Source organism: Hyperolius riggenbachi, chromosome 3, assembly GCF_040937935.1.
Source record: "Hyperolius riggenbachi isolate aHypRig1 chromosome 3, aHypRig1.pri, whole genome shotgun sequence".
In the NCBI taxonomy this organism is placed as follows: Eukaryota; Metazoa; Chordata; class Amphibia; order Anura; family Hyperoliidae; genus Hyperolius; species Hyperolius riggenbachi.
Window position 1 is genome coordinate 40,314,694 of NC_090648.1, and position 24,714 is coordinate 40,339,407.

Genomic DNA, 24,714 nt, shown 5'->3' on the forward strand with positions numbered 1-24,714 from the left:
TGCTGGTATAGCTCAGGGTGCGAAGCCCCAAGCAGCCGGGGCTCCGCATTCTGGCTATCCCAGCCTGCATGGGGGACAAGGGGTTACAGAGAGCTCGGTAGGGGGACCCCACGTCATATTTTGGGGAAATTTCCCACACTCAGAAATAACAAAAAAATTTAATTAAAAAAAAATGTTTTAATTGTTTTTTTGTAAAATATTGTTTTCCACTATCTTTTTAACATATCCTGCAAATTTGGTGTTGCTAGGATGTAAGGGGCCTTTGCTATTAACTGCTAAAGTTGGCGGGAATTATTTCCCACGATCTGTCATTGACCGGCATTTAAATGTATACGTTCTTTGAACTTTTAAAATCGATTTTCTCAAAAAGTATAAGGTCTTTTTGAAAAATGTTTTTTTTCTTTTGTTCCCACTGTTCTTCTTAACATTCCCATGCATGGTGTTTCTGGCATTTAAGGGGGCTTTGCTATTAACTGTTCAAGTCGGCAGCGGTTGAAACATTTCCCACATGCATTGATTTTCTCAAAAAGTATAAGGTCTTTTTGAAAAAAAAAAAAATCCTCTTGTAGTCACTAACCCCCTCCAGATGTTAGACCCCTTGAAACATCTTTTCCATCACTTTCGTGGCCAGAAACAGTGTTTGTAGTTTTGGAAGTTCGTCTGCCCATTGAAGTCGATTGCGGTTCGCAACGTTCATGCAAACACCAACTTTTGAGGAAGTTCGCGTTCAAAAAATCGGAGGTTCGAGCCATCTCTACTCCTGACACCCCCTTCCCCTTGTGAGTGCATCTTCTCATCATTATTCACTTCAGTCGCCTCCCCTCCTCAATCCTAAGACCCCGCTGGCGGTGCCTAACCCTAAAACCCCCCTTGGTGATTACTATGACCTAACTTCTCCCTACTCTCACATAAAACCCTCCCCTAGTGGTGCCTAACCCTAATCCCCCCCTGCACCCCCAAAACAAAAATCTCGGCTATAAAAGGGCACCCTTTTGTAGCAGAATCAAAAACCTTGCAGCCGAAAACCTTGTAGCTGAATAAAATATGGGCTACAAAGGGACACCCTTCTGTGGCAGAATCAAAAACCTTGCAGCTGAAAACCTTGTAACCGAAGCAAAAATATGGCCTACAAAGGGGTGCCCTTTTGTAGCCGAATCAAAAACCTAGCAGCCGAAATGAAAACTCGGGTGTCCTTTTCATGACCTTGTAGCAGGCACTTTTGGCTACCTATACTCGGAGAGACTACCTAATACTACTGGGGCACATTTTACTATCTAATACTAATATCTAGGGGCATACCTTACTACCTAGATATTTGCATTACCGAGAACACAGTAATCTCAGTAGCTGTGATGCAATCTGTGGTGGCTGGGGCAGTTAAAATTCCTGTGGCAGCTGGGGCAGTTGAAATTCCTGTGTGGGTGGGGGGTGTCACTGAAGTCTAGTTTAGCTCAGGGCATTGTGAAAGCCAAGGCCAGCCCTGGTGGTATTTGTGTAATTATAATTAAGTGTGCCTACAGTGGGGTTTTGATCAATAATGCAGTAAACCTGTGTTATGTATTTACCCTTCTTTACAATACAAGCATTTTAACCCCAGTATGAGTGCCCCGATATAAGCTGCTATGTATTGCCAGGGGCGTCGCTAGCCCTGTTTTGGGGGGGGGGCACGTGCCCCCAATCTATCCTGGGGTGCCACGGATCTCCGCCCGGCCCCCTCTGACAGCGGCTCCCTCCAGCCGCCGCCGCCGCCGCGTCACTCAGACCTCAGGATCAGGCGGCGAGCCGGCGACCAATCGTGCGGGCGCTAGGAACCAGCGCCCGCACTGATATGCGGAAGTGACATCACTTCCGCATATCGAGCGGGTGCGTCCAGCGCCCGCTCTTACTGGTCGGGTCGCCGCTGATCCTGAGGTCTGCTACAAGGTAAGAGGGGTGGGGGGAGCAGCGGCGGCGGGGGGGCCTCCCTGTCACTCACTCACTCCCTAAAGGGGCTCCCTGGCACTCACTCCCTAAAGGGGCTCCCTGGCACTCACTCACTCCCTAAAGGGGCTCCCTGGCACTCACTCCCTAAAGGGGCTCCTTGGCACTCACTCACTCCCTAAAGCGGCTCCCCTGGCACTCACTCACTCCCTAAAGCGGCTCCCCTGTCACTCACTCACTCCCTAAAGGGGCTCCTTGGCACTCACTCCCTAAAGGGGCTCCCCCTGGCACTCACTCACTCCCCAAAGGGGCTCCCTGGCACTCACTCACTCCCTAAAGGGGCTCCCTGGCACTCACTCACTCCCTAAAGGGGCTCCCTGGCACTCACTCACTCCCTAAAGGGGCTCCCTGGCACTCACTCACTCCCTAAAGGGGCTCCCTGGCACTCACTCCCTAAAGGGGCTCCCCCTGGCACTCACTCACTCCCTAAAGGGGCTCCCCCTGGCACTCACTCACTCCCTAAAGGGGCTCCCTGGCACTCACTCACTCCCTAAAGGGCCTCCCTGTCACTCACTCACTCCCTAAAGGCCCTTCCTGTCACTCACTCACTCCCTAAAGGGCCTCCCTGTCACTCACTCATTCACTCCCTAAAGGGCCTCCCTGTCACTCACTCACTCACTACCTAAAGGTCCTCCCTGTCACTCACTCACTCCCTAAAGGGGCTCCCTGGCACTCACTCACTACCTGAAGGTCCTCCCTGTCACTCACTCACTCCCTAAAGGGCCTCCCTGGCACTCACTCACTGCCTGAAGGGCCTCCCTGGCACTCACTCACTGCCTGAAGGGCCTCCCTGGCACTCACTCACTGCCTGAAGGGGCTCCCTGGCACTCACTCACTGCCTGAAGGGGCTCCCTGGCACTCACTCACTGCCTGAAGGGGCTCCCTAGCACTCACTCACTGCCTAAAGGGGCTCCCTGGCACTCACTCACTGCCTAAAGGGGCTCCCTGGCACTCACTCACTGCCTAAAGTGGCTCCCTGGCACTCACTCACTGCCTAAAGTGGCTCCCTGGCACTCACTCACTGCCTAAAGGGGCTCCCTGGCACTCACTCACTGCCTAAAGGGGCTCCCTGGCACTCACTCACTGCCTGAAGGGGCTCCCTGGCACTCACTCACTACCTGAAGGGGCTCCCTGGCACTCACTCACTACCTAAAGGGGCTCCCTGTCACTCACTATCGGGGTCCCTGTCACTCACTACCTAACTGGAGGCGCCTGTCACTCACTAGCTAACCTGGGGGTCCCTGTCACTCACTACCTAACGTGGGGGCTACCATATTAAGGGGGGATTCTGCCTATTTATGTGAAATGCTGTCTATTTATGTGCCTCATGACTGCTGAATTTGTCTTGTTGGGAGCCTTATGATTTGTTGGGGGCCTCAAGATTGCTGAATTTGTATTGTTGGGGGCCTCATGATTTGTTGGGGGCCTCATGATTGCTGAATTTCTTGTTGGGGGCCTCATGATTTGTTGGAGGCCTCATGATTGCTGAATTTGTCTTGTTGGGGGCCTCATGATTTGTTGGGGGCCTCATGATTGCTGAATTTGTCTTGTTGGGGGTCACATGATTGCTAACTGCGAGACTATGGGAAAAGCTGAATCCTTATCATATGAGACAATAGCATTAAACCTACTTTTTTAGCTTTTTAAAACAGAAAATAAAACTGGGAGGTTCTAAAAAATTGAATACATTTTTCAGGAGTAGGATGGATGAAATTGTTTATCTTCACAGTTTATTTTCAACTTGGATTTTCCATAATGTTCATGTATGAGTTAAAACGATTGTACAGTATTTAGTTTAAATTGCGGTTGCCACTTTGCGATAGATAAGTGACTTTTGAGTTGCAGTTTGGGCACTCGGCCTCCAAAAGATTCGCCACCACTGTCATAATCTAATGTCCCACCATTGCTAGGTTCATGTAAATTTGTCTCCACCCATTACCACACCTATATTCTGGTCCATGGCCCACCCATTTTTCGGTGCGGCACGATAAGCACGCCGCACAACGTGATCCTCATATTTTTGGCACGCTAGCTGCAGTGTGCTGAATTCTGCTGCCTACAGTATGTACAGTATACGCTGTTCTCTAGTTGCTGCACTGTGTGCTGATTTACCTCCAGTGTGTACAGTGTAAGGTGTTACTCTGTGCCTTTACTGATTGTAAACCAGCTATATTGTATGTTGATCCCTGCTACTTTCAGTATGTACAGTATTAGCTGTAAAGCCTGGTACACACATACAATTTTGATTAGCCAATTTTAGCTCTGTTCATAAAATTCATTGTCTGTTGGCCCACTTACTGCACGGGGGTGGTAAAATTGGGGGTCAGTAATTGACCAATCAAAATTGTATGTGCGTATACATCTTTGATCTATGCCTATACTGATTGTAAATTATCCAAATAAAGGACAGGGGGCTCCATCCAATATTTCGATGGGCAGGCCCGTTATCTGTAGCTTACACCGCTGCTAAGTTCATGTACATTTGGCCCCACCCATGGCCACGCCCACTCACCGCATGGCCACGCCCATATAACTCCCCGCCTGGTGCCCACAGGTGCCCCCGATCTCCAAGGACCCTAGAAACGCCCCTGCGTATTACTCATACTGATAGTAAACTAGTTCCAAAGTGTGGCGATCACTGCTTAAAGGGAACCAGAGATGAAGCACCCTCATGTATTTTACCATATATATCATTGGGAACATAACAGTAAACACCTACCCTGCTCTTTGTTTTATTCTTCTCTGCTAAATCTGCCTGATAAGAATCCCCGACTGAACATTCGGTCTAGCTTTGCCCCGGAATGATTATAGCTATTTATCCTCACAGCAGGAAAGCAGAGCCTCAAGGGGGCAGGCTTGAGCTTGAAAATACCTCACAGAAGACTGACTCAGCTATAATCATTCGGCACAAAGCTAGACTGAATGTTCAGTCGGGGATTCTTATCAGGGCTGATAACAGGCAGATTTAGCAGAGAAGAATGAAACAGAGAGCAGGGTAGGTGTTTACTGTCATGTTCCCATTGATATATATGGTAAAGTACATGAGGGTGCTTCGTCTCGGGTTCTCTTTAAAAAACATGTTTTGAAATTGTTTCCATTTCTTCTGTAGTAATTCTGTAGTCCCTTTGTTGAAGGGCTAAAAGACTGACACTTTCAAGGGAGGGACAATTTGATTAATTAAATTTCCGTTTACAATAGATGGATTTTTTTTTTTTACCTTTAAAGAGACAGCCGTAAATTACTTTATCACTCATTGAATATTTGAAGTAACCGTATGAAATACTTTATTTTCCAGACCACTCATCCAGCTTACATTCTCACAAACCCCCTGATGAAATAAGAGTTCAGGAAGGAGGTTCTGTAACCCTGAACTGCTCCTATACCGTGGATAACTCATATGCAGAGAGTGACATCATGCGGGTCAGTGTGTACTGGAGAGTGGGCAATGTGACCGGACCATATGCCTACCACCCCCACCAGGAAATGGTTCATCCCAATTACACAGAGAGAACAACCATAACAGGGACTACCAACCTTATTATAAGAGGGGTGCAGATGGCAGATAACTCCTCCTTTCACTGCATTGTGGTGCTCAAATGTTGTGCTGAATCTAACAAATATGAAGATAAAATTCAGTATGGAGGAATCACCAGACTGACAGTACAAGGTAAGGGCAACCAATGCAGTATTCTTAATTTCTTTTATTCTTTATACATTTTGTATATACAGTAATTAAAAACCTTGAGGCCCCGTTTCAACATGGGAACTATTTTTGTATTGCGTTACCCTTTCTGCAACAGCAAAGTAAGTGTATGGGGCCCAGTACACTAACCGCATTGCACCTGGAGCTTCCGCCGAAAAGTCATTAGCTCATTACCGTGCGACTTCCGCGGTGATGCAGCGGCAACAGTAAGATTCGAGGTCAATGACCGATGCAAAATTTTTAAATCTGTTGATGGTGAGGAAACCGGCAGTCCCAGTGACATACTTCCTGTCCAACAGTGAATCTGTGATTGGGTGAGGGGCAGCAAAGGTGTGAAGGGCCGTGCATGAAGCGTGAGGGGGGTGGCGCTATTCATATGACCCTGTCGGCACACTCTGCCGTGGGGTCATATGAATCACATGTTTGGCGGTGCAATGCGAGGGGGCGGAGCATCCCACTACAACACTCTAGCCAGGTATAAATCCGGCCTCATAGTGCTGCAACAACATACAGTATGTGTTTTGTGTTTTTGCATCCAAGTGCCGTGGATGTCTATAAGCGTTTTTGTTTCCCAATATTCCTGTGCCGCGGATGTCTAAAAGACGTTTAGTACAACATTTTTGTGCCAACTTTCTACTTGAAATAAGCAAATAATTCTAAGTTGGTGCAGAATTATGCACATGTTACTACAAATCTATGCAGCCTGAAATTGAACCAGTAAAATGCACGATATGATTAGTCCATTTTACAATAGATTTTCATAGTAATTAGCATAATTTTGTATCATAATAATTAGCATAATTCTCAATCATCTCAAATGTATTTGCACCTCAATGACAATCCTACTGACTTAAGTGAACTTTGGCGCATGTAGATTAGGGAAATGTGTTCCTTGATCCGCACAACTTGCAAAGACACCAGCAGAGTACTTCCTGGGCTCTGCATGCTCAGGAGGTGCAAGAATTGTCATGTGATCAAAAAGAGCAAGAGGCTGGGAGCACATATAACATAGTGTGAAATGCTGCATTTTATGTCATGTTTTATGTTAATGTTGTGTGCGTTTTTTGTGCATTTTTGGTGTGTTTGTGATGCGCTTTTCAAGTGTTTTGCATTTGTTTTAATGCGTTTGTTGTTTTCAGATACAAAACGCACAATGCGTTTTTTGTATGCATTTTCCATGCGTTTTTATATTTCCATTTAAGCAAATCAATAAGAAGTGGAAATACAGGGCGGCACTTAGACCCTGAACGAGGCAGACGCATAGCTTCTGAGCTCTGGCTAATTTAGCCTCGATAGCACCCTTTTCCCCTACAGACCCGCTCTAAAGCATCTCTCCCAGACCCTCAGTCATCGGACAGCTCAGCCATGGGTCCCAAGAAGCAGACTGCGGACTCTGAGGCGCAGATTGCAGAGATTTTTAACTGCAAAAGCAAAGCTGTGGCCTCCCAAGATGGCGCTGGCGCGCATAAAGAAGGCCTGCAAACCCCTCACCACTAGACCCTGCCAAAAGGTATGGTGACCAAAGCGGACCTTAACCAGCTATTCTCTAACTTAGAGAAACTCATCAATGTGACGAATTTGGAGATGGTCCGGGAGATAAGATCTGAGATCTCCTCACTGGGAGACAGAATTCACGAGCTAGAGGCCGGATGGGGTAAAAGCACACTGTAAACAGACAGATACAGAGGTGACTGCACTAAAGGCAGAGGTAACTGCTCTGATGGAGGCCAGGGAAGACAGCGAAAACCGAGATAGGAGATGTAACCTTCAAATCCGAGGGGTACCTGAGTCTGTGAAAGATATACACTCTAACCTTACGGATCTGTTTCTCACAATCGCTCCTTCTCTCCAGGAAGAAGACTTAGGGATGGATAGAGCTCACAGAACTCTCCGTACCCTACCTGAAGATGGCACCCCGCCCAGGGACATCATCACTCGGTTGCATTATTACAGCTCCAAAGAAACTATCCTGCTAGCCTCAAGAGATATCCCCGAGATATTATACAAAGGAGCCCGGATCCAACTCTTCCCAGTCCTCTCTCCAACCACGTTGAAGAGCCATAAGGATATGAAACCACTCACTTCCACCTTGATTTGCCATAAAATAAGGTACCGGTGGGGCTTCCCCTTTAAACTAATGATCTTGCACAATGGGCAGCAGCTTTCCCTCAACAATCCAGATGACATCGCCGACATCCTGATGCAGCTGGGCTTACAAAACAAAATTCCACCGCCAGTTTTGCAACCCCAAATGGAGAAGATTCCCCCTCCGGAACTAGGTTGGACTAAGGTGGCGCCACGCAGAGATTCCAGATCTCCTCGCTCTTCTGCTCCTGCTTCACCCACTTCAGACGGGTCATGTGGGTGAGTCTAAGGTCACCATCTTTTTCCTTGTGCTTTGCTTATTTATATATGCTCCCCTCCCGGCTATACCCTGGTCCCTATATGACTGCCTCTAACCTTAGATCGCTAAGACTCACCTTATGACCTCTAAGGCATGTGCGGATTGTGTGGCCACTTTTTATTTTTCTTGATAAAACTATGCTTAAATGAAACCCTGCACCAGAGGCTCATGGCGGCCCAGTAGCTTTCAAGGTGCCCCGTCCCCAACTTATGCTAATTGGTGGCAGAAAAAACAAGATATAGATCAATTCATTGTGATGAGTAGTGATAAAGTTATTGGCAAATGAATGGGAGGTGAAAGTTGTTCAGATGCAAAAAATGAACAACCCTGTGGGCTGAAGTGGTTAAAAATGCTAGCTTAAAAAGGCATATAAAATTCATATGCGTTTTTTCCTGCGTCCCATAGACTTCCATTAGCTTCAAAAACGCAGCGTTTTACGCAATGTTAGCGTTTCTGCTATGTGCGCAGCCAGCCAGAGTCCAGCACTGCAGTGCAATATGCAAATTTAATCAGCAAAGGACTTATGTTCAATAGTACGTACTTGTGCTGCTAGTCTGCACGAAGCAGAGATAGTCGTACCATCAGGTGAGGTGAAAGGCAATGGGTGCAGGGTAAGGATGCTCATTCGGATTCCGCGCAATTGAAATTTCCAATTGGAAATCCGAATTTTCAATCGAAATTCGGAAACTGAAATTGGAATTCTGGGGAAATCCGATTTATCGCAACTCTGCAATTTTAGCCCAATCACAGAACTCTGTGGACCAATCAGAAAATGCAGAATTTTTCTGGAAAATTAGAATTTTAGAGCAATCACAAGACTGATTTCCGTTTTTTCCAATTTCCATTTTTTTTTTATTTTTGAATTCTCTGATGCAAAAACTGACAAATAAAACACTCCTCAAAAAATCGGAAAAACAGAAATTTGGAAAAAAGGAAATCTGAAAAACAGAAATTTGGAAGACAGAAAATCGGAAAAATGAAAAGTTGGAAATTAGAATTTCCGCAGAATTGGAAATCGGCAGCCAGTTCCGACCATCCCTAGTGCAGGTGCGTACAGGCAGCATGAAGGCCGTTTCGCACGGCGATGCTTCTTCAAAGGCTTATCCACAAAAAAAGTGGATAAACCTCAGAAAGAGCACCATCATGCAAAACAGCCTTGATGGGAATCGTTTTCTGTTCCCTCTATGCTCAGCAGGCAGAAGTTAGTAGAGACAAAACACACAGCAACACCACCAAATGTGTCCTTCTCAAAGGCTCTTGGTCTTCTCGAGAAACAAATAGCAGAAACAAGGTGGCGGAAAATATATGGGCACTGGGCAATAGCCAATAGCAGAATACCAATAATATTTACTGATAGTCTACTATGTACAGTGGTAATATTTGTTAGAAAAATATTACCTATATTTAACTAAAGCTAAACCTGAACCCCATTCTCACACAGGAGTCAGGACCTCCCCCCCCCCCCTTCCCCAATACAGTGACACATTCATGTGTCGCAGCACCACCGGGAATGTGTTGCCGTGTCTCCCCGCTTTGCCTCCTCTGCGCTGGTCAGATTGCCTCTGTACTCCGCTCAGTCTACTAAAGCAGGACTTCAAGAAATTGGCCACCGACGTCCGTATTTGCGGACATCGTCGGCCATTTTTTTGTAGCCCTGCACTAACTACTTGAGCGGAGGGGGGAGGCAGAGAAAAGCAGCAAGGAGGGGGCCAGATGGGGAACACTGAGGAGCGAAGGATGAGAAGGGGTGGCTATAGAGGGGGTAAGTGAAAGGGGACCTGAACCCTCTCTGCTCTAAAGATATACAACAGCATAATAGCAGTTATTAAAGCGGACCTGAACTCAGATCGTCCTCTCTGCTCTTACCCAACATACACAAGATACACAACAGCATAATAACTTTTTGGCATATTGCCCCTGCAGCAATCTTACTGTACTGCAGCATATTATCCCTGCAGCTCATTGTGCAGCAGCGGCAGCATTGTGTCCCTCCAACCCCATGCACAACACAAAAACCACTCCGCTGTCTCATGCACATATAATAATTTTATTGATAGCCTTGGCTGCATCTTGCTGTGATACTGACATTTTAAAACCAACACAATTAAAATGTACTACCTGGCCAGGAGCGCTTAAAGCATTAAATGGGGCCAGACCTACTCATCTGTGCAGCGCGATCGCCCAGCCTCAGCCTACGCAGAAAGCAGCGCACTGAGTTAGGTCAATGAGGCTGTCACAGGAGCCCTAGTGGCTGACCGCACTTAGCCTTCTAAACGGTGCCAGCGCGCGGATCGTGCGAACTCTGGTCGCAGTCAATGCGCAGGAACCGTTAAGAATTAGCCGCAGACAACTCAGATGGGAGCCTGTGAGACACGGGTAATTACGTCACCCACTGGTTCAGAGTAAACTGCCACCACCGCGGTTACCATGGGACCGTGGAGCCCACTAACTGACTGACTAGTCCTGCGAATAAAACGGTTAAACACACGGTATTCTGTCTAGCCAACAACAAACAAACAGTAGCGTATCTTCAGAGACCCGGGATCAGTTCTGTGTGTGCTGATAAGCAGGGTAGCGGACAGTGAATGACTTGGAGAAAGTTGTTTATTCACGCAATATAAATAATTAATATATACAGACAATTATTAAAATCACAATTATTAAAACAGTAATAGCCAGTATAAAAAAATAAAAGAAGGGAGAAAAATACTTAGTTCCTGGAAAGATGTCCTTTTTGTGGGAAAATCAGAGTTCTGGGTTTCAATCTGAGTTCAGAGTTCAGACCAGGTGGATGCCAGCATATCCTCAAGCTGGCACCTGATGAGTTCCAGATGTTTTAGTGTGGAGGACACTGAGTTTGGCTCCTCTGCCATTCTTATGCCCCTGCTTCAGTAGGAGGGAGTGAGGGCGGGCCCACACCCCCCCTTAGAACATGAGATGAGTCCTCCCCTTGTCCTGGGGGCCAGAAATCATGCCTTAACCATATATGGGCTCTATCTCACAGAACCGTACAGGTCAGGGCAGATTTATTAATATTTTCAGGTCTGCCTCGATGTACCCAGCAGCCTGATACCAAACATGAGGGGTGGGACCCTTGTGGTATCAGCAGGGCACTTCCGAGCTGCCTAACTGGCAGTCTTTCCCTCAGGATGGTCTGAAATTCCTTCAGAACCAGCGCCAGATAGGGTCAAGCCTGCTCTGTTAGTTTGGAGGGTCTGCCAGCCTGGCAACACAGAAAATATGATACATATAGCAGTTTATGGAATATGAGAGACCCCTGGGATTTATACCAGGTCATTCCCAGGCAAAGGCTCTTTGAAGTTGGCAGCAGCAAGCCACATGTCGGCTCCCTGCTGGGAAAAGGAGTCGGAGTGTCTGAGTTTCCTCACTCTAGATTGGTTCTGTCATGGTGTTTGTCGCCTTATACCTGATGGATGGGCCATCAGCACAGCTTGAAGCCAGGGACTCTCTGGGCCCAGGCTCATTAGCATATCAAAAGAGCCATCCAGCCTGTAGGATGGTGCTCTCTCTCTGCTAAGAAAAGGACTTCAGCTGCCCCTACACACTCAACCCAGATTGTATCGATTTGAAGCGTAATTGATGCAGGGAATCGAGTGCGATCGCTTTTTCTTCACGGGCGGTTCCAGGACGCGCCTGCGGCCCCGCAACCGTCCGTGACAGCCCTCCCTGGGGAGAAGGCAGATAGACATGCATCAGCAAGATGTGTGGCGGCGCCGCTAACCTGGCTGACGGGCCTCGAGTTGCCGGTACGGCGGGAAAACCTATTGGAGCCTGTGGCTCGGTTCCCCTGGACCGGTCGCAGTCTGCTACCCTCAGGGTTGACCCGACATGGACCGTTCTGGACAGGGCGTTTGCGCCACTGCAGTCGGACGTGGTGTCTGCCGGGACTGCTGACAACGGGCAGTGGGTTGGTTAGGTCAACAGCCAGCCCACGCAGGGTTACCCTGCTAAGTGGCTGTGGACCTAAGGGAACCCCGCGGGAATCCCTGGACCTTCCCAGCTCCTGACAGACGGCACATGCCCTGCAGTAGTTTGCTACATCCCTGTTCATCCGGGGCCAATAAAACTGGTTCCGAATACCGGCAAGTGTCTTGCGGACACCCGAGTGCCCTGTCAGAGGAGTACCATGTGCGGATTTCAGCACATGTCCCCTGAACGCACTCGGGACCACAAGCCATTTGGTATTCGCGTGGGATCTACCTGTAGGGGGCTGTACAGACTCACTGTACAGTCTCCCACCTTCCCAGTACACCTTGAAAGCGGCCCCGTCTGCGAGGGGCTCAGCGGCTTGCTGCCTGAGCACCTCCAGGCTTGGGTCACGTTGTAGTGCGGCTGAGAATACGGCGCTGTCAGTTTCAGCCAACTGGCTCATGTCACACGAGGCCAGCGGCTGAAAGGTCTCATCCCTGCGGTCAGAGGAGGGGGAGGAGGCCGGAACCCCCTCCACCTGTTCTGAGCTCGGGTTCTGAGCAGTGCAGCTGCGCGGTACTGCTAGCACAGGTACACTGTCAGAATGGCACAGACGGACATTACTCAAATCATCATTGCATGCAGTAATGACATTGACAGGTATAGACATTTTTTCATTACAGACAGGTTGTACAGTAAACTCAGGTACAGTTACAGCATCATCACAACAGACAGTCTGTACATCAAACTCAGGTGCCTTTGAAGCAGGCACTATTGAACCTGGTACCCTTGAACTGGGCACATTCAACCCACCTCCCCCTGGTGCTCCCCCAAGTGTATAAAGTACCTGGTGGTGGGTGGAGAGTCCGTCTCCTCCCGTGAGCGACAAGGCGGTCGTGGCAGGTTCATAGTAGGACACAAGCTTGCCCAAATCAGTCCCCAGCAACACAGGGACTGAAAGATCCTTCATAACCCCAACAACCCTTTCTTGGATTCCTCCCACTCCCCAATCCAGCTTCACTGTCGCGTGGGCTATGTGAAAAAGGGTGCCCTCTACTCCAGTAAGGGCAAGGGATCGGCTGGAGCTGATGCTCTCCTTTGGCACAAGCTGTGAGTGAACTAACGTGATGTCAGCTCCGGTGTCTCGGAATCCGGTGACAACTTTGCCGTTCACTCTAACAAGTTGCTGCTGGTCGGTTCGGTCGCGGATTTCTTTTCCGCGGGCAAACAGGACAAAATCTGATGATCCAGGCTGTGGTTCGCTGGCGGGTTGCCTCTGCTGTGGGTGAGGTACAGGTGATGCAGATGATCCAGGTGCGGGTGGTGTCTGTCTCCGCTCCGGACAGTCGAATTTCATGTGTCCGGGCTGGCGGCAGTAGTGACAGGTGACCTCTCCAGGCGCTGCAGGCCTGGGTGCAGCAGCTGCACTGGGTGGCCTCTGTGGCGGACGGCTCACAGGGGCAGGAGAGTCTGCCGAGGTATTGGACTGACCTCCTCTCCAGCTGGATGGGACAGTTCTGCGGGTATCAGCCACCCGGGTAGTTGCAAAAGTCTCAGCAAGGTCTGCAGCGACAGTGGCTGAAGCCGGCCTGCGTTCTAACACAAACTGTCGTACATCAGCAGGGCAAATGTTCAGAAATTGTTCGAGGACTATCAAGTCCTCCAGGACATCATAAGACCCTTTGGTGAGGCCTAGTGTCCACTGGCGGAGTGTGGTGAGCAAGCTGCTGACCACATCTCGGTACGAATCAGAAGACTTTTTCTGCCAGGCCCTGAACTTTTTCCGATAGGCTTCTGGCGTCAGCTGGTACTTAGTAATGATAGCGTCTTTTATAGCAGCATAATCATTATCCTTCTCCGCAGGCAATTCTGCGAAGGCATCAAGCGCTTTGTAGCGCAGCAAAGGTGTCAGATGTCTGGCCCACTGGTCTTGGGACAAACGATACTGACGGCATGCTTTTTCAAAAGACCGCAAAAACAAGTCAATGTCTGTGTCTTTCTCAATATTAGCACATTTAAATTTTGCACTTACGGGTGCTGCAGCTCCTTCAGCAGGGAGACTGGGCGGTGAACTCCAGCTGGCCAGTTGCACTTTTGCCATGTTTAGCTCATGCTGTCGTTGGCGCTCCCGTTCTCGCTCAGCGGCATCCCTCTCCGCGTGGCGTTCAGCAGCAGCAGCAGCAGCAGCTTGCCGCTCCCGTTCCTCCCGCATTTGGCGCTCTGTCCGCGCTTCTGCAGATTGGCGCTCCTCACGCATGTACTGCAGGTACTTGTCCAGGTCAGTGTCCATCAGCTTTTGTAATGCCTGCTGCATTTGCGGATCAGTACAAACGGACAGTCCAGTACTGGCCGGTTCCAGGCGAGTACTTTTAGAAACTCTGGGATTGGGGTCCATACTGACAGTCTCTGGCGTAACTGTTGCAACAGGGCCCGCAGGATGCTCAACCTCTGTACGCCTAGGATCTTCAGCCTCTGGTTCCCCTCGATTGTCAGATGGGCTGGTATCCACCTCAGCGGTCACTCCCGGCTCCCGCAGTTGCTGGGTATCCCATCTGGACAAGTCTGCTATCAGGTCCTGTTGTTTCCTGCGGCCGACGTCAATGCCTCTCGTTTGGCAAAGATTTTGCAGGTCCGACAGGCACATGTTCTGGTAGTTCCCGGACATTTCCATGCCAAATAAAATAAAACTTTTGGGGAGGGGTACTGGCTACACAGTCTCTCTGTATATATAAAAAATATATTGCCTTCCAGCTACACCAACGAATTAGTTCGTTTCTCGATAGCGCTAGCGCTATCGCAGATACTTTCAGCACAACACAGGTCCCAACCGCTGCCTAACACTGTCACAGGAGCCCTAGTGGCTGACCGCACTTAGCCTTCTAAACGGTGCCAGCGCGCGGATCGTGCGAACTCTGGTCGCAGTCAATGCGCAGGAACCGTTAAGAATTAGCCGCAGACAACTCAGAAGGGAGCCTGTGAGACACGGGTAATTACAACGTCACCCACTGGTTCAGAGTAAACTGCCACCACCGCGGTTACCATGGGACCGTGGAGCCCACTAACTGACTGACTAGTCCTGCGAATAAAACGGTTAAACACACGGTATTCTGTCTAGCCAACAACAAACAAACAGTAGCGTATCTTCAGAGACCCGGGATCAGTTCTGTGTGTGCTGATAAGCAGGGTAGCAGACAGTGAATGACTTGGAGAAAGTCGTTTATTCACGCAATATAAATAATTAATATATACAGACAATTATTAAAATCACAATTATTAAAACAGTAATAGCCAGTATAAAAAAATAAAAGAAGGGAGAAAAATACTTAGTTCCTGGAAAGATGTCCTTTTTGTGGGAAAATCAGAGTTCTGGGTTTCAATCTGAGTTCAGAGTTCAGACCAGGTGGATGCCAGCATATCCTCAAGCTGGCACCTGATGAGTTCCAGATGTTTCAGTGTGGAGGACACTGAGTTTGGCTCCTCTGCCATTCTTATGCCCCTGATTCAGTAGGAGGGAGTGAGGGTGGGCCCACACCCCCCCTTAGAACATGAGATGAGTCCTCCCCTTGTCCTGGGGGCCAGAAATCATGCCTTAACCATATATGGGCTCTATCTCACAGAACCGTACAGGTCAGGGCAGATTTATTAATATTTTCAGGTCTGCCTCGATGTACCCAGCAGCCTGATACCAAACATGAGGGGTGGGACCCTTGTGGTATCAGCAGGGCACTTCCGAGCTGCCTAACTGGCAGTCTTTCCCTCAGGATGGTCTGAAATTCCTTCAGAACCAGCGCCAGATAGGGTCAAGCCTGCTCTGTTAGTTTAGAGGGTCTGCCAGCCTGGCAACACAGAAAATATGATACATATAGCAGTTTATGGAATATGAGAGACCCCTGGGATTTATACCAGGTCATTCCCAGGCAAAGGCTCTTTGAAGTTGGCAGCAGCAAGCCACATGTCGGCTCCCTGCTGGGAAAAGGAGTCGGAGTGTCTGAGTTTCCTCACTCTAGATTGGTTCTGTCATGGTGTTTGTCGCCTTATACCTGATGGATGGGCCATCAGCACAGCTTGAAGCCAGGGACTCTCTGAGCCCAGGCTCATTAGCATATCAAAAGAGCCATCCAGCCTGTAGGATGGTGCTCTCTCTCTGCTAAGAAAAGGACTTCAGCTGCCCCTACACACTCAACCCAGATTGTATCGATTTGAAGCGTAATCGATGCAGGGAATCGAGTGCGATCGCTTTTTCTTCACAGGCGGTTCCAGGACGCGCCTGCGGCCCCGCAACCGTCCGTGACAGAGGCCCTCTACCACCACCAAAAACACCGCACGCTGTGAGATGTTATTCTATTTGAACCGGTTCTGCATGCTGGGATTCCTGAATCCTCAAAGCGGTTCCTTGAAACGCTGGTATTCATTCAATGGGCATTGATGAGCAAACAGCAACTGGCATGTAAACGTTACAGTTCCCATATGGTCGAGGTCACTTAAGAAGTCGGAGCATGTGTCACTTAGCAAAGTTGTGGCCAAGGCCTCTATACTTGCGCAATTTGATGGTGAGCTCCAGCTCACATGACTACGTGACCTGCAGTGCACTGGGTCTTGGACGCCTATTCAGCCGCGCTGTGCGCTTCCGCCTCCAGACGCTTGTTGGATCATGTACCACAGTGGGATCCCAGCTTAGTTGTCAGAGTATGGCTCAGCGTGCCGGCGTTTCCTCCTGGTGAGCCAGCGCGAGCACTCCGGCGGTAGCCACGCCTACCGACGCGTTTCGCCCCGCCCACGGGGCTTTGTCAAGGTAGCGAGTGATTAAAAGTCTGGCTGTTCCTCCTCTTATGCTGCAACGTCATCACTCCGCCTCTGGCTTGAAATCACCATGGTTACCCGTGGATATACAATCTCTTATCATGAAGGGCAGCGGGTGAGGCTACACAAAAGAGGAACATGTCATTTTTACTCATATAACGGAACTCTTATTTTCCTCAGTTGAGATACCAGATAGTGGGATTGCATAAAGCAACTTTGTATTGTTTTATCTTTATTTTACCTTCTTTTTTAAAAAGAAAGGAATATATAATAAAGAATAATAAAAGGAGACATTTTCTGATTAAAGGAAATATACCAGATTCAAATCTGTGTTGAGTCCTCTAGGTGCCAGTGTTCCAAGACGGTAAATCCAAGTTTGCTCAATCTTGTATAGCTCCTTCTCAATATCACCACCTCGAAAGGGTACATGTTGTTTAATAATGCCCTTAAACGTGAGTCCGTCTGGTTTACCATCATAATAGTCTCTAAAGTGTTTCCCCAGGGGGCTATCCATATCTCCATTGCGAATATTTCCCACATGATCGCCAATACGCTTACTTAAACGATTCTTAGTCTTTCCTATGTATAGGAGGTTGCAAGGGCATTTTATGGCATAAATTACCCGTGTAGAATTACAATTTATACTATCTCTTATCTCAAAAGACACCGTACCATCATAGTTTGTGAAGTTTTTACTTCTCTCAACAAATTTACAATTCACACAGGATCCACAAGGGAACATCCCCTCTCTTTTGGGGTATCTGTCCAACCAGGTTCCAGGCTGGGTAGAGTGAAACTCAGACCTCACCAGATGGTCTTTTAAGTTCCTTGCTCTACGAGCTGTCATGAACGGTCTGTCTCCAACTCGCTTTTTTATTTCAGTATCCAACATTAGGACATGCCAGTGCTTTTGGAACGATTTTTGCAGATCGTACCAATAAGGGCCAAAATCAGATACAAATCTTATTACTTCATTATCTTTGAGGAAACCCTTTTTCCTTTCTTTCTTGACATCAATCAAGGATTCTCTCTCTTTACCAGCAACTATCTCTTCAGCCTCATCCACTAAACGACCAGGATATCCTCGATCCCTAAATCGAGCCTTTAATTCACTAGCTTCTCTGAGATAATCCTCATTTAGGGAGCAGTTGCGTTTAATTCTTGTGAACTGACCCTTGGGAATGGCTTTTTTCTGTGAAGGGAGGTGAAAGCTAGAATAATGCAACAATGTATTCCCAGCTGTTGGTTTGCGGAAGGTAGATGTCACTATCTTACCATTTTGCTTTCTAACCATTAGATCTAGAAAGGACAAGGCATCTTTGTCATATTGGTAGGTCAAACGTATATTCCGTGAATTGCACTGTAATTTTTCCACGAAGTTTGCCAACTGAGACTCAGTACCCCGCCAGACCAGGAGCACATCGTCAATGAACCTCAGCCAGAGCAGAACGTGCCTCTGGAAGAGGTCCAAGGGGTAAACGTCCCGCCGCTCCCAGAGTCCTAGATGGAGACAGGCATAAGCTGGGGTGCAGGACGCCCCCATCGAAGTGCCCCTGATCTGGCGGTAGAACCGACCATCAAATGAAAAGCAGTTTAGGCTCAGCACCAAATCGAGAGCGTCACAAATGAACTGATTATGCTGCCTTGATTCAGGGAAATGTTCATTTAGAAAAAAGGACACGGCTGCTATCCCGACATCGTTAGGGATTGAGGTGTAGAGCGACTCCACGTCCACACTGGCAATGAGGTCACTCCCACCTACCTCAACTGTATCCAAAACCCGCAGGGCATCGCCAGTGTCCTTTACATATGATGGCAACCTCTCAACCATATCTTTAAGCTTCAGATCCAGAAACCTCCCCAATTTCTCCAGAGGTCCATCATTTCCGGACACAATTGGTCGGCCAGGGGGGTGTGTGGGATTTTTATGAATCTTAGGTTTTGTGTAAAATACAGGTATACGGTAAGTATCAACCCAGCAATAATCATGCTCTTTTTCTGACACAACCCCCTGGCCGTAGCCCTCGTCCAGCAACTGGTTCACCCTGGATTTGATCATGGGGAACGGATCAGACCTCAACCTCAGATATGTGTTTTCATCGCTTAAAAGTCGCATGCATTCCTCCACATAAAATGCAGTGGGCAGCAATACGACATTTCCGCCCTTATCACTTGGCTTAATTGTTACATCAGACAAACTCCCAAGATACTTAAGGGCCTGCTCCTCCCCAGATATTAAATTCTTATTATGATTACGTGGTGTCCACTGCAATCCAGCAAAATCTCTACACACCAATTCCTTGAATGTAGACAAACGATGCGTCAATTGTGGCATATATTTTGATTTAGTTCGTACACTAACTGGTAGGGGATTGAGTAATTCATCTGAAACATCTAAATTTGACACAAAAGAGCCCCCTTCATCTTTAAGGCTCTCCAGAGCTATCAGAGCATCTCTATCTTGCAGACTACCAAGTATCTGTGGTGGTTCATCACAGGGTTCCATATCAGACTTGTCTTTGCCGTAGGTGAGGGAAAGCTGAACACGTCTCAGGAAAAAGCAAAGGTCTTTATAGACCTGAAAGGGATCACCCTTGCTGGTGGGTGCAAACGTTAGCCCATGTGATAACAGGGAATATACATCAGGGCCGAAGTCATAAGACGTGAGATTCATAACATTATTGGACTCTATTTGTTCTGTTTCCGGATTGGTTGTACTCTCTTTTCTATTATTTCCTTCCTCTGCTTCCCTGTCACCTTCTGTGAGTCCTGTCTCAGTATCCCTTTCACCTTTTCCTTCACTTCTGCCTCTCCTTCCTCTTCCTCTTCTTCCTCGTTTTCTATGTCTACTTCCTGATCTAAAAAAATGACCTGTGTTTTATCTGGATTGTCCCCTCCCCGGGACCCCCCCCGAATTGGCACTTGGGTCTCTAGATCGGCGTCTACTCATAGATCGATTTCTAGGTCTACCTCGATCACATTCAAAGAATTGCCCCTGTTTCTAACTCGCTACATCCTCCTGAAATTTTATCTGTTTGTCCTTTTTGATCTTTTTTTGATTCTTTTCCACTTCTACTTTTAACTGGTGATTTAACTTATCAAATTCTTTATACTCACTAAAAGGTTCTAATTTTGATCTACTTGTTTCAATCTCTAATTTCAACTCCTCATTTTGTAAAGTTTCCTCCTCAACTATCATCTTCATAATTTTCAATCCCCTTTCAATGCATCCCTCCTTCCAAACTGCCATGAATCTCTCTGTTCTTAGATGTTCAGCCGGGACTATACGCTCCCTTATGCCCCACGAAACTACACGTGCTTTAATGTATGAATTTAATGTGGCTATATTCCAACGTCGTCGTAATGATTTGAGGGTCAATCGCTTATGTTCCCTGAAAAGTGGAACCAGGTCCTCATTTACGTCTTCTTTTCTGGACATTGCCTGTTCTGAATTGGAATTTTCTGCTTGAAAAGCAGAATCAATGTCTACCTCAATATCATCACTTATAATGTAGGCCATGTCTATCTGGTTTAAATCAACTTATTGAGGTTCTAAAAAAAGACTTTCCTTTTGAATAAAATCCAGGTCAGAATACACAGCAAGTTTGCAACAATACTTCCGTGCCTATTTGGCTTAATTTAGGGTGTCTCATTCAATATAATTGCAATATTGTCAAAAATGAATAAGTTATGGAGAGCCACCCCTTACTGGATTAGTGCAAACTTAATAATAAGGAGCCAGCGGATATGTATCCAACTTCATGCACAACACAAAAACTACTCCGCTGATGCACATATGATAATTTTATTGATAGCCTTGGCTGCATCTTGCTGTGATACTGACATTTTAAAACCAACACAATTAAAATGTACTACCTGGCCAGGAGCGCTTAAAGCATTAAATGGGGCCAGACCTACTCATCTGTGCAGCGCGATCGCCCAGCCTCAGCCTACGCAGAAAGCAGCGCACTGAGTTAGGTCAATGAGGCCCTCTACCACCACCAAAAACACCGCACGCTGTGAGATGTTATTCTATTTGAACCGGTTCTGCATGCTGGGATTCCTGAATCCTCAAAGCGGTTCCTTGAAACGCTGGTATTCATTCAATGGGCACTGATGAGCAAACAGCAACTGGCATGTAAACGTTACAGTTCCCATATGGTCGAGGTCACTTAAGAAGTCGGAGCATGTGTCACTTAGCAAAGTTGTGGCCAAGGCCTCTATACTTGCGCAATTTGATGGTGAGCTCCAGCTCACACGACTACGTGACCTGCAGTGCACTTTTTGGCATATTGCCCCTTCAGCAATCTTACTGTACTGCAGCATATTATCCCTGCAGCTCATTGTGCAGCAGCGGCAGCATTGTGTCCCTCCAACCCCTTTCCCCATTGTGCTGGCAGCAGCATATTGCCTCTGGGCCCCTAATTGTGCCAGCAGCATAATCATATTGTTGCTGCAGCCTCCCCTCCACCCATTGTGCCAACAGCAGGGGCGTAGCAATAAGGGCTGTAGAGGTTGCAACTGCATTGGGGCCCTTGGGCCAGAGGGGCCCCAAAGGGCCCTTCCTCAACTACAGTATTAGCTCTTCATTGGTCCTGTGCTCATAATAGTCACTTCTATAGATACTTTGAATAGTGGTAATCATTAACAAACTGTTCCCCATCCCCTTCTTGCACCTCTGACACTGTAGTTGCCATTGGCAGATTTTGGTTCGCTGTATCAATTGTTATGTATAGAGTGCTTTGGAGGCCCCATTGTAAACCTTGCATCGGGGCCCACAGCTCCTTAGCTACGCCACTGGCCAACAGCATAAGCATATTGTTGCTGCAGCAGTCACAGCCCTGCAAAGCTCTAGGCCTCATTTTCCAGTGATTTCATGATTATTATGCTTATTTACTTATCATATGTGATGTGTCACGGATATATGAAGGTTTGGCGTGATGTGTCATGACCTGGAAAAGGTTGGGAATGACTGCTCTAATACCTAACCCTAACTTCCTCCCGGTATCTAACCTTAGACCGCCCACACACGCCTAACCTTAAAACCCCCCATCTTAAAGCCTAATCTTAATACCTCCTTTTTCATGGCTAACCTTAACAGGCAAATGCAAAATATCTAAATTTCCACAAAATGAAAAATTTCGGCAAACGTCCCTACGCCAACATTTCCATCTGTAGCCTAAATTCCTATGGGTGCTTAGGGTGATGCCCAAACCTCTGCGGTTTCGCTGGTACCCAAATTTCCTGCTTCCACAAAAAACACGCTGCATTACACCCAGTTAAAGGGAACCTAAAGTGAGAGTGATATAGAGGCTGCCATATTTATTTCCTTTTAAACAATGCATATTGCCTGGCTGGCCTGCTGTTCCTCTGCCTTTAATAATTTTAGCCATAGACCCTGAACAAACATGCAGATCAGGTGTTTCTGACTAAAGTCTGACTGGATTAGCTGTATGTGTGTGATTCAGACATTACTGCAGCCAAAGAAATCAGCAGGACGGCCAGGCAACTGGTATTGTTTAAAAGGAAATAAGTATGGAAGCCTTGTTTTACATTCCTTTTAATAGGAATGATTTTCATTTAAACACTGCCACCTGTAGAAATAACTGATACTGCAACATGATAAAGTTATTACATAGTACATACTTGTGTTCTAACAGTCTGACTTTGCTTCTCCTGTATCATTTTATGTTTAAGCTGTTGCACCTACAAACAACTCCATTTTCCTCATCTCTGGTGCTGTTTCGGCCATCGTAATACTGATCTTGATCCTGGTGATAGTCGCATGTAAGTAGGTCTTCTTTCCCTGTCTGAAGAACATTCATATTTTATCCTCCCTGGCGGTGCATTTCTGTCTGGATTTATATAGGTCCAAAGCGGTCCATTTTTTTTCAAGAATTTTAGGCCACCAATTCTTAAGTCATAACTCCCTAAAATATGTCCGAATAAAGGTCTTGTAGACATCCTGCATATAATAAAAGACTAGAACACCAAATTGTTGAAGTAATCAAATTTATGAATAAACTTAAAAAAATAGTGAAAGTGTACAAATAAGGCACCAGGCTATACAGTATGTACATATATACTGAATACACCTCCTGCGTGTGGTATATTTCTAAATGGAATGGCACAGAGGGCGCCATCACAATTAGGGCAGTAGAAGTGTGATTCCTTTCAGACTTTTTTCCCTTTGCTATCAGTCTTAGGCGGCAGGCAGAGGTCGGTGCACCGTGCAGGCAGCAGGCAGAGAGTAGTCAAAATACAGGCAGAGGTCGGTGCAGGCAGCAGGCAGAGAGTAGTCAAAATACAGGCAGAGGTCGGTGCAGGTGGCAGGCAGAGAGTAGTCAACATCCAGGCAAAGGTCTGTGCAGGCGGCAGGCAGAGAGTAGTCAACATCCAGGCAAAGGTCTGTGCAGGCGGCAGGCAGAGAGTAGTAAAGTAGTAAAAATACAGGCAGAGGTTAGTGCAGGAGGCAGGCAGAGAGTAGTCAAAATCCAGGCAAGGGTCGGTGCAGGCGCAAGGCAGAGTAGTCAAAATCCAGGCAAAAATCGGTAACAGTAAGGCAGATCGGCAGAAGCACTTAGCTTAGATGCAGCTGAGAACCAAATGGCTATATTGTTAACATCCTGCGCTTTCAAATGAGCTTATTTGCCATCTCTGCCATGGAAGTCATGTGACACAGGGCATAGATCAGATTACAATTTGTGATTAGAGATAAATGAGGGGGGATTAGACAGGCTCAACTCTCTCCATACAGGGTGCATTTCCTCATTTTTCTTCTGTTCTGTGCTTGAGTTTGGGTCCACTTTATAATTAAGCGCCACCCCCAATGACGTCACGCCGCTCCTTACCGCCACACCGCTGTTTATTGGCCACTGGGATCTTGGAAGAAGAGAGGAGATGGGAATCCGGGTAGCCGGGGAGAGGCGCCTGAAGTCCCGCTGGACAGCGCCAATTGCGCGCAGGACCCCGGTAAGGCTGCAAAGCTTCCCCGAGCTGAGCTCAGGATTATTAATCCGGGCTCATTTTACCTACCCCTAGCTCAGCTCGGGATTACCGCTAGGGAGGTTAACACCGGGGCCCATAAGCAAATCCCTAGGAAAATATTTTTTTTCATATTCTCTTTAAAATAACTCTTCAGCAAAGTACTGTTAAAATTATTTTGACTTTTTTCTGGCTTGAAAGGTATTTTTTGGCAAGGTATAAAAATATCACCTAGGAGAAAACTCAGGAGAAAAAGAGAATTGCATATGGGCCCGCATGTGAAATATATTTAAAGGGCTTATAAGCAACTTTTAACAGAGACGTTCAGGATTTTTTTTTCCCTTTTTAGGATGTCTGCTTATAAATACCTTAAAGTTTAACTCCAATCACAGAGAAGGGCCCATACAGCTTTTAGTGGGGCCAGATTAAAATCAAGAGGCCTGATATGAAATGCCAAGTGCAATTTTGCCTTCTTTAGGGCTGGCTCAGAAGGACGGCTGGCAGGACGGCTGCTGGCGGCTCGTTTTGTCAAAGCTAAATGCTTTGGTGCCGCTTCACATCAGTTCACATTGTTTGTGTCATTGTATTGTAGTGTTGTATTTTTACTTCCGGAACACGGAACCCCAAACGCAGCCATCGCTGGACGCTCCATGTAGCATCTGACATGAGATGATGGGATCTACCGCAACGTTTCCACAAACCATGCCAACTGCTGTCACCGTCATCGAGGCAACTGTCGCCGCAACATGCGCGTGCCACGTGTTTGTGAATGCATAATTAGATTCTTTTCTGTAGAGACTGGTCATTATCTCTGGTGCTCTGTCTTCTGGTTATCTCCTGCTGAGTAGAACAATGCCTAATTGCTCGGCAGATAGATCGTATACTTTCGTTGGCCAGCAAAATATAGCATTTA

The 24,714-nt window shown here is 47.2% G+C and overlaps 1 protein-coding gene across 5 annotated transcripts in view; it reads left to right on the forward strand.

Moving 5' to 3' along the window:
* LOC137560929 (CXADR-like membrane protein) overlaps positions 1-24,714 on the forward strand; it is a 141,116-nt gene that overhangs the window by 93,434 nt on the left and 22,968 nt on the right. For 3 of the 5 annotated variants that reach the window (XM_068272112.1, XM_068272114.1, XM_068272113.1), the window contains exons 4-5: positions 5,276-5,647; positions 22,515-22,604. In XM_068272112.1, coding sequence (XP_068128213.1) covers positions 5,276-5,647; positions 22,515-22,604 — 462 coding nt within the window. The remainder of the gene's footprint in view (positions 1-5,275; positions 5,648-22,514; positions 22,605-24,714) is intronic. The other 2 variants (XM_068272115.1, XM_068272116.1) reach the window with 2 other exon arrangements.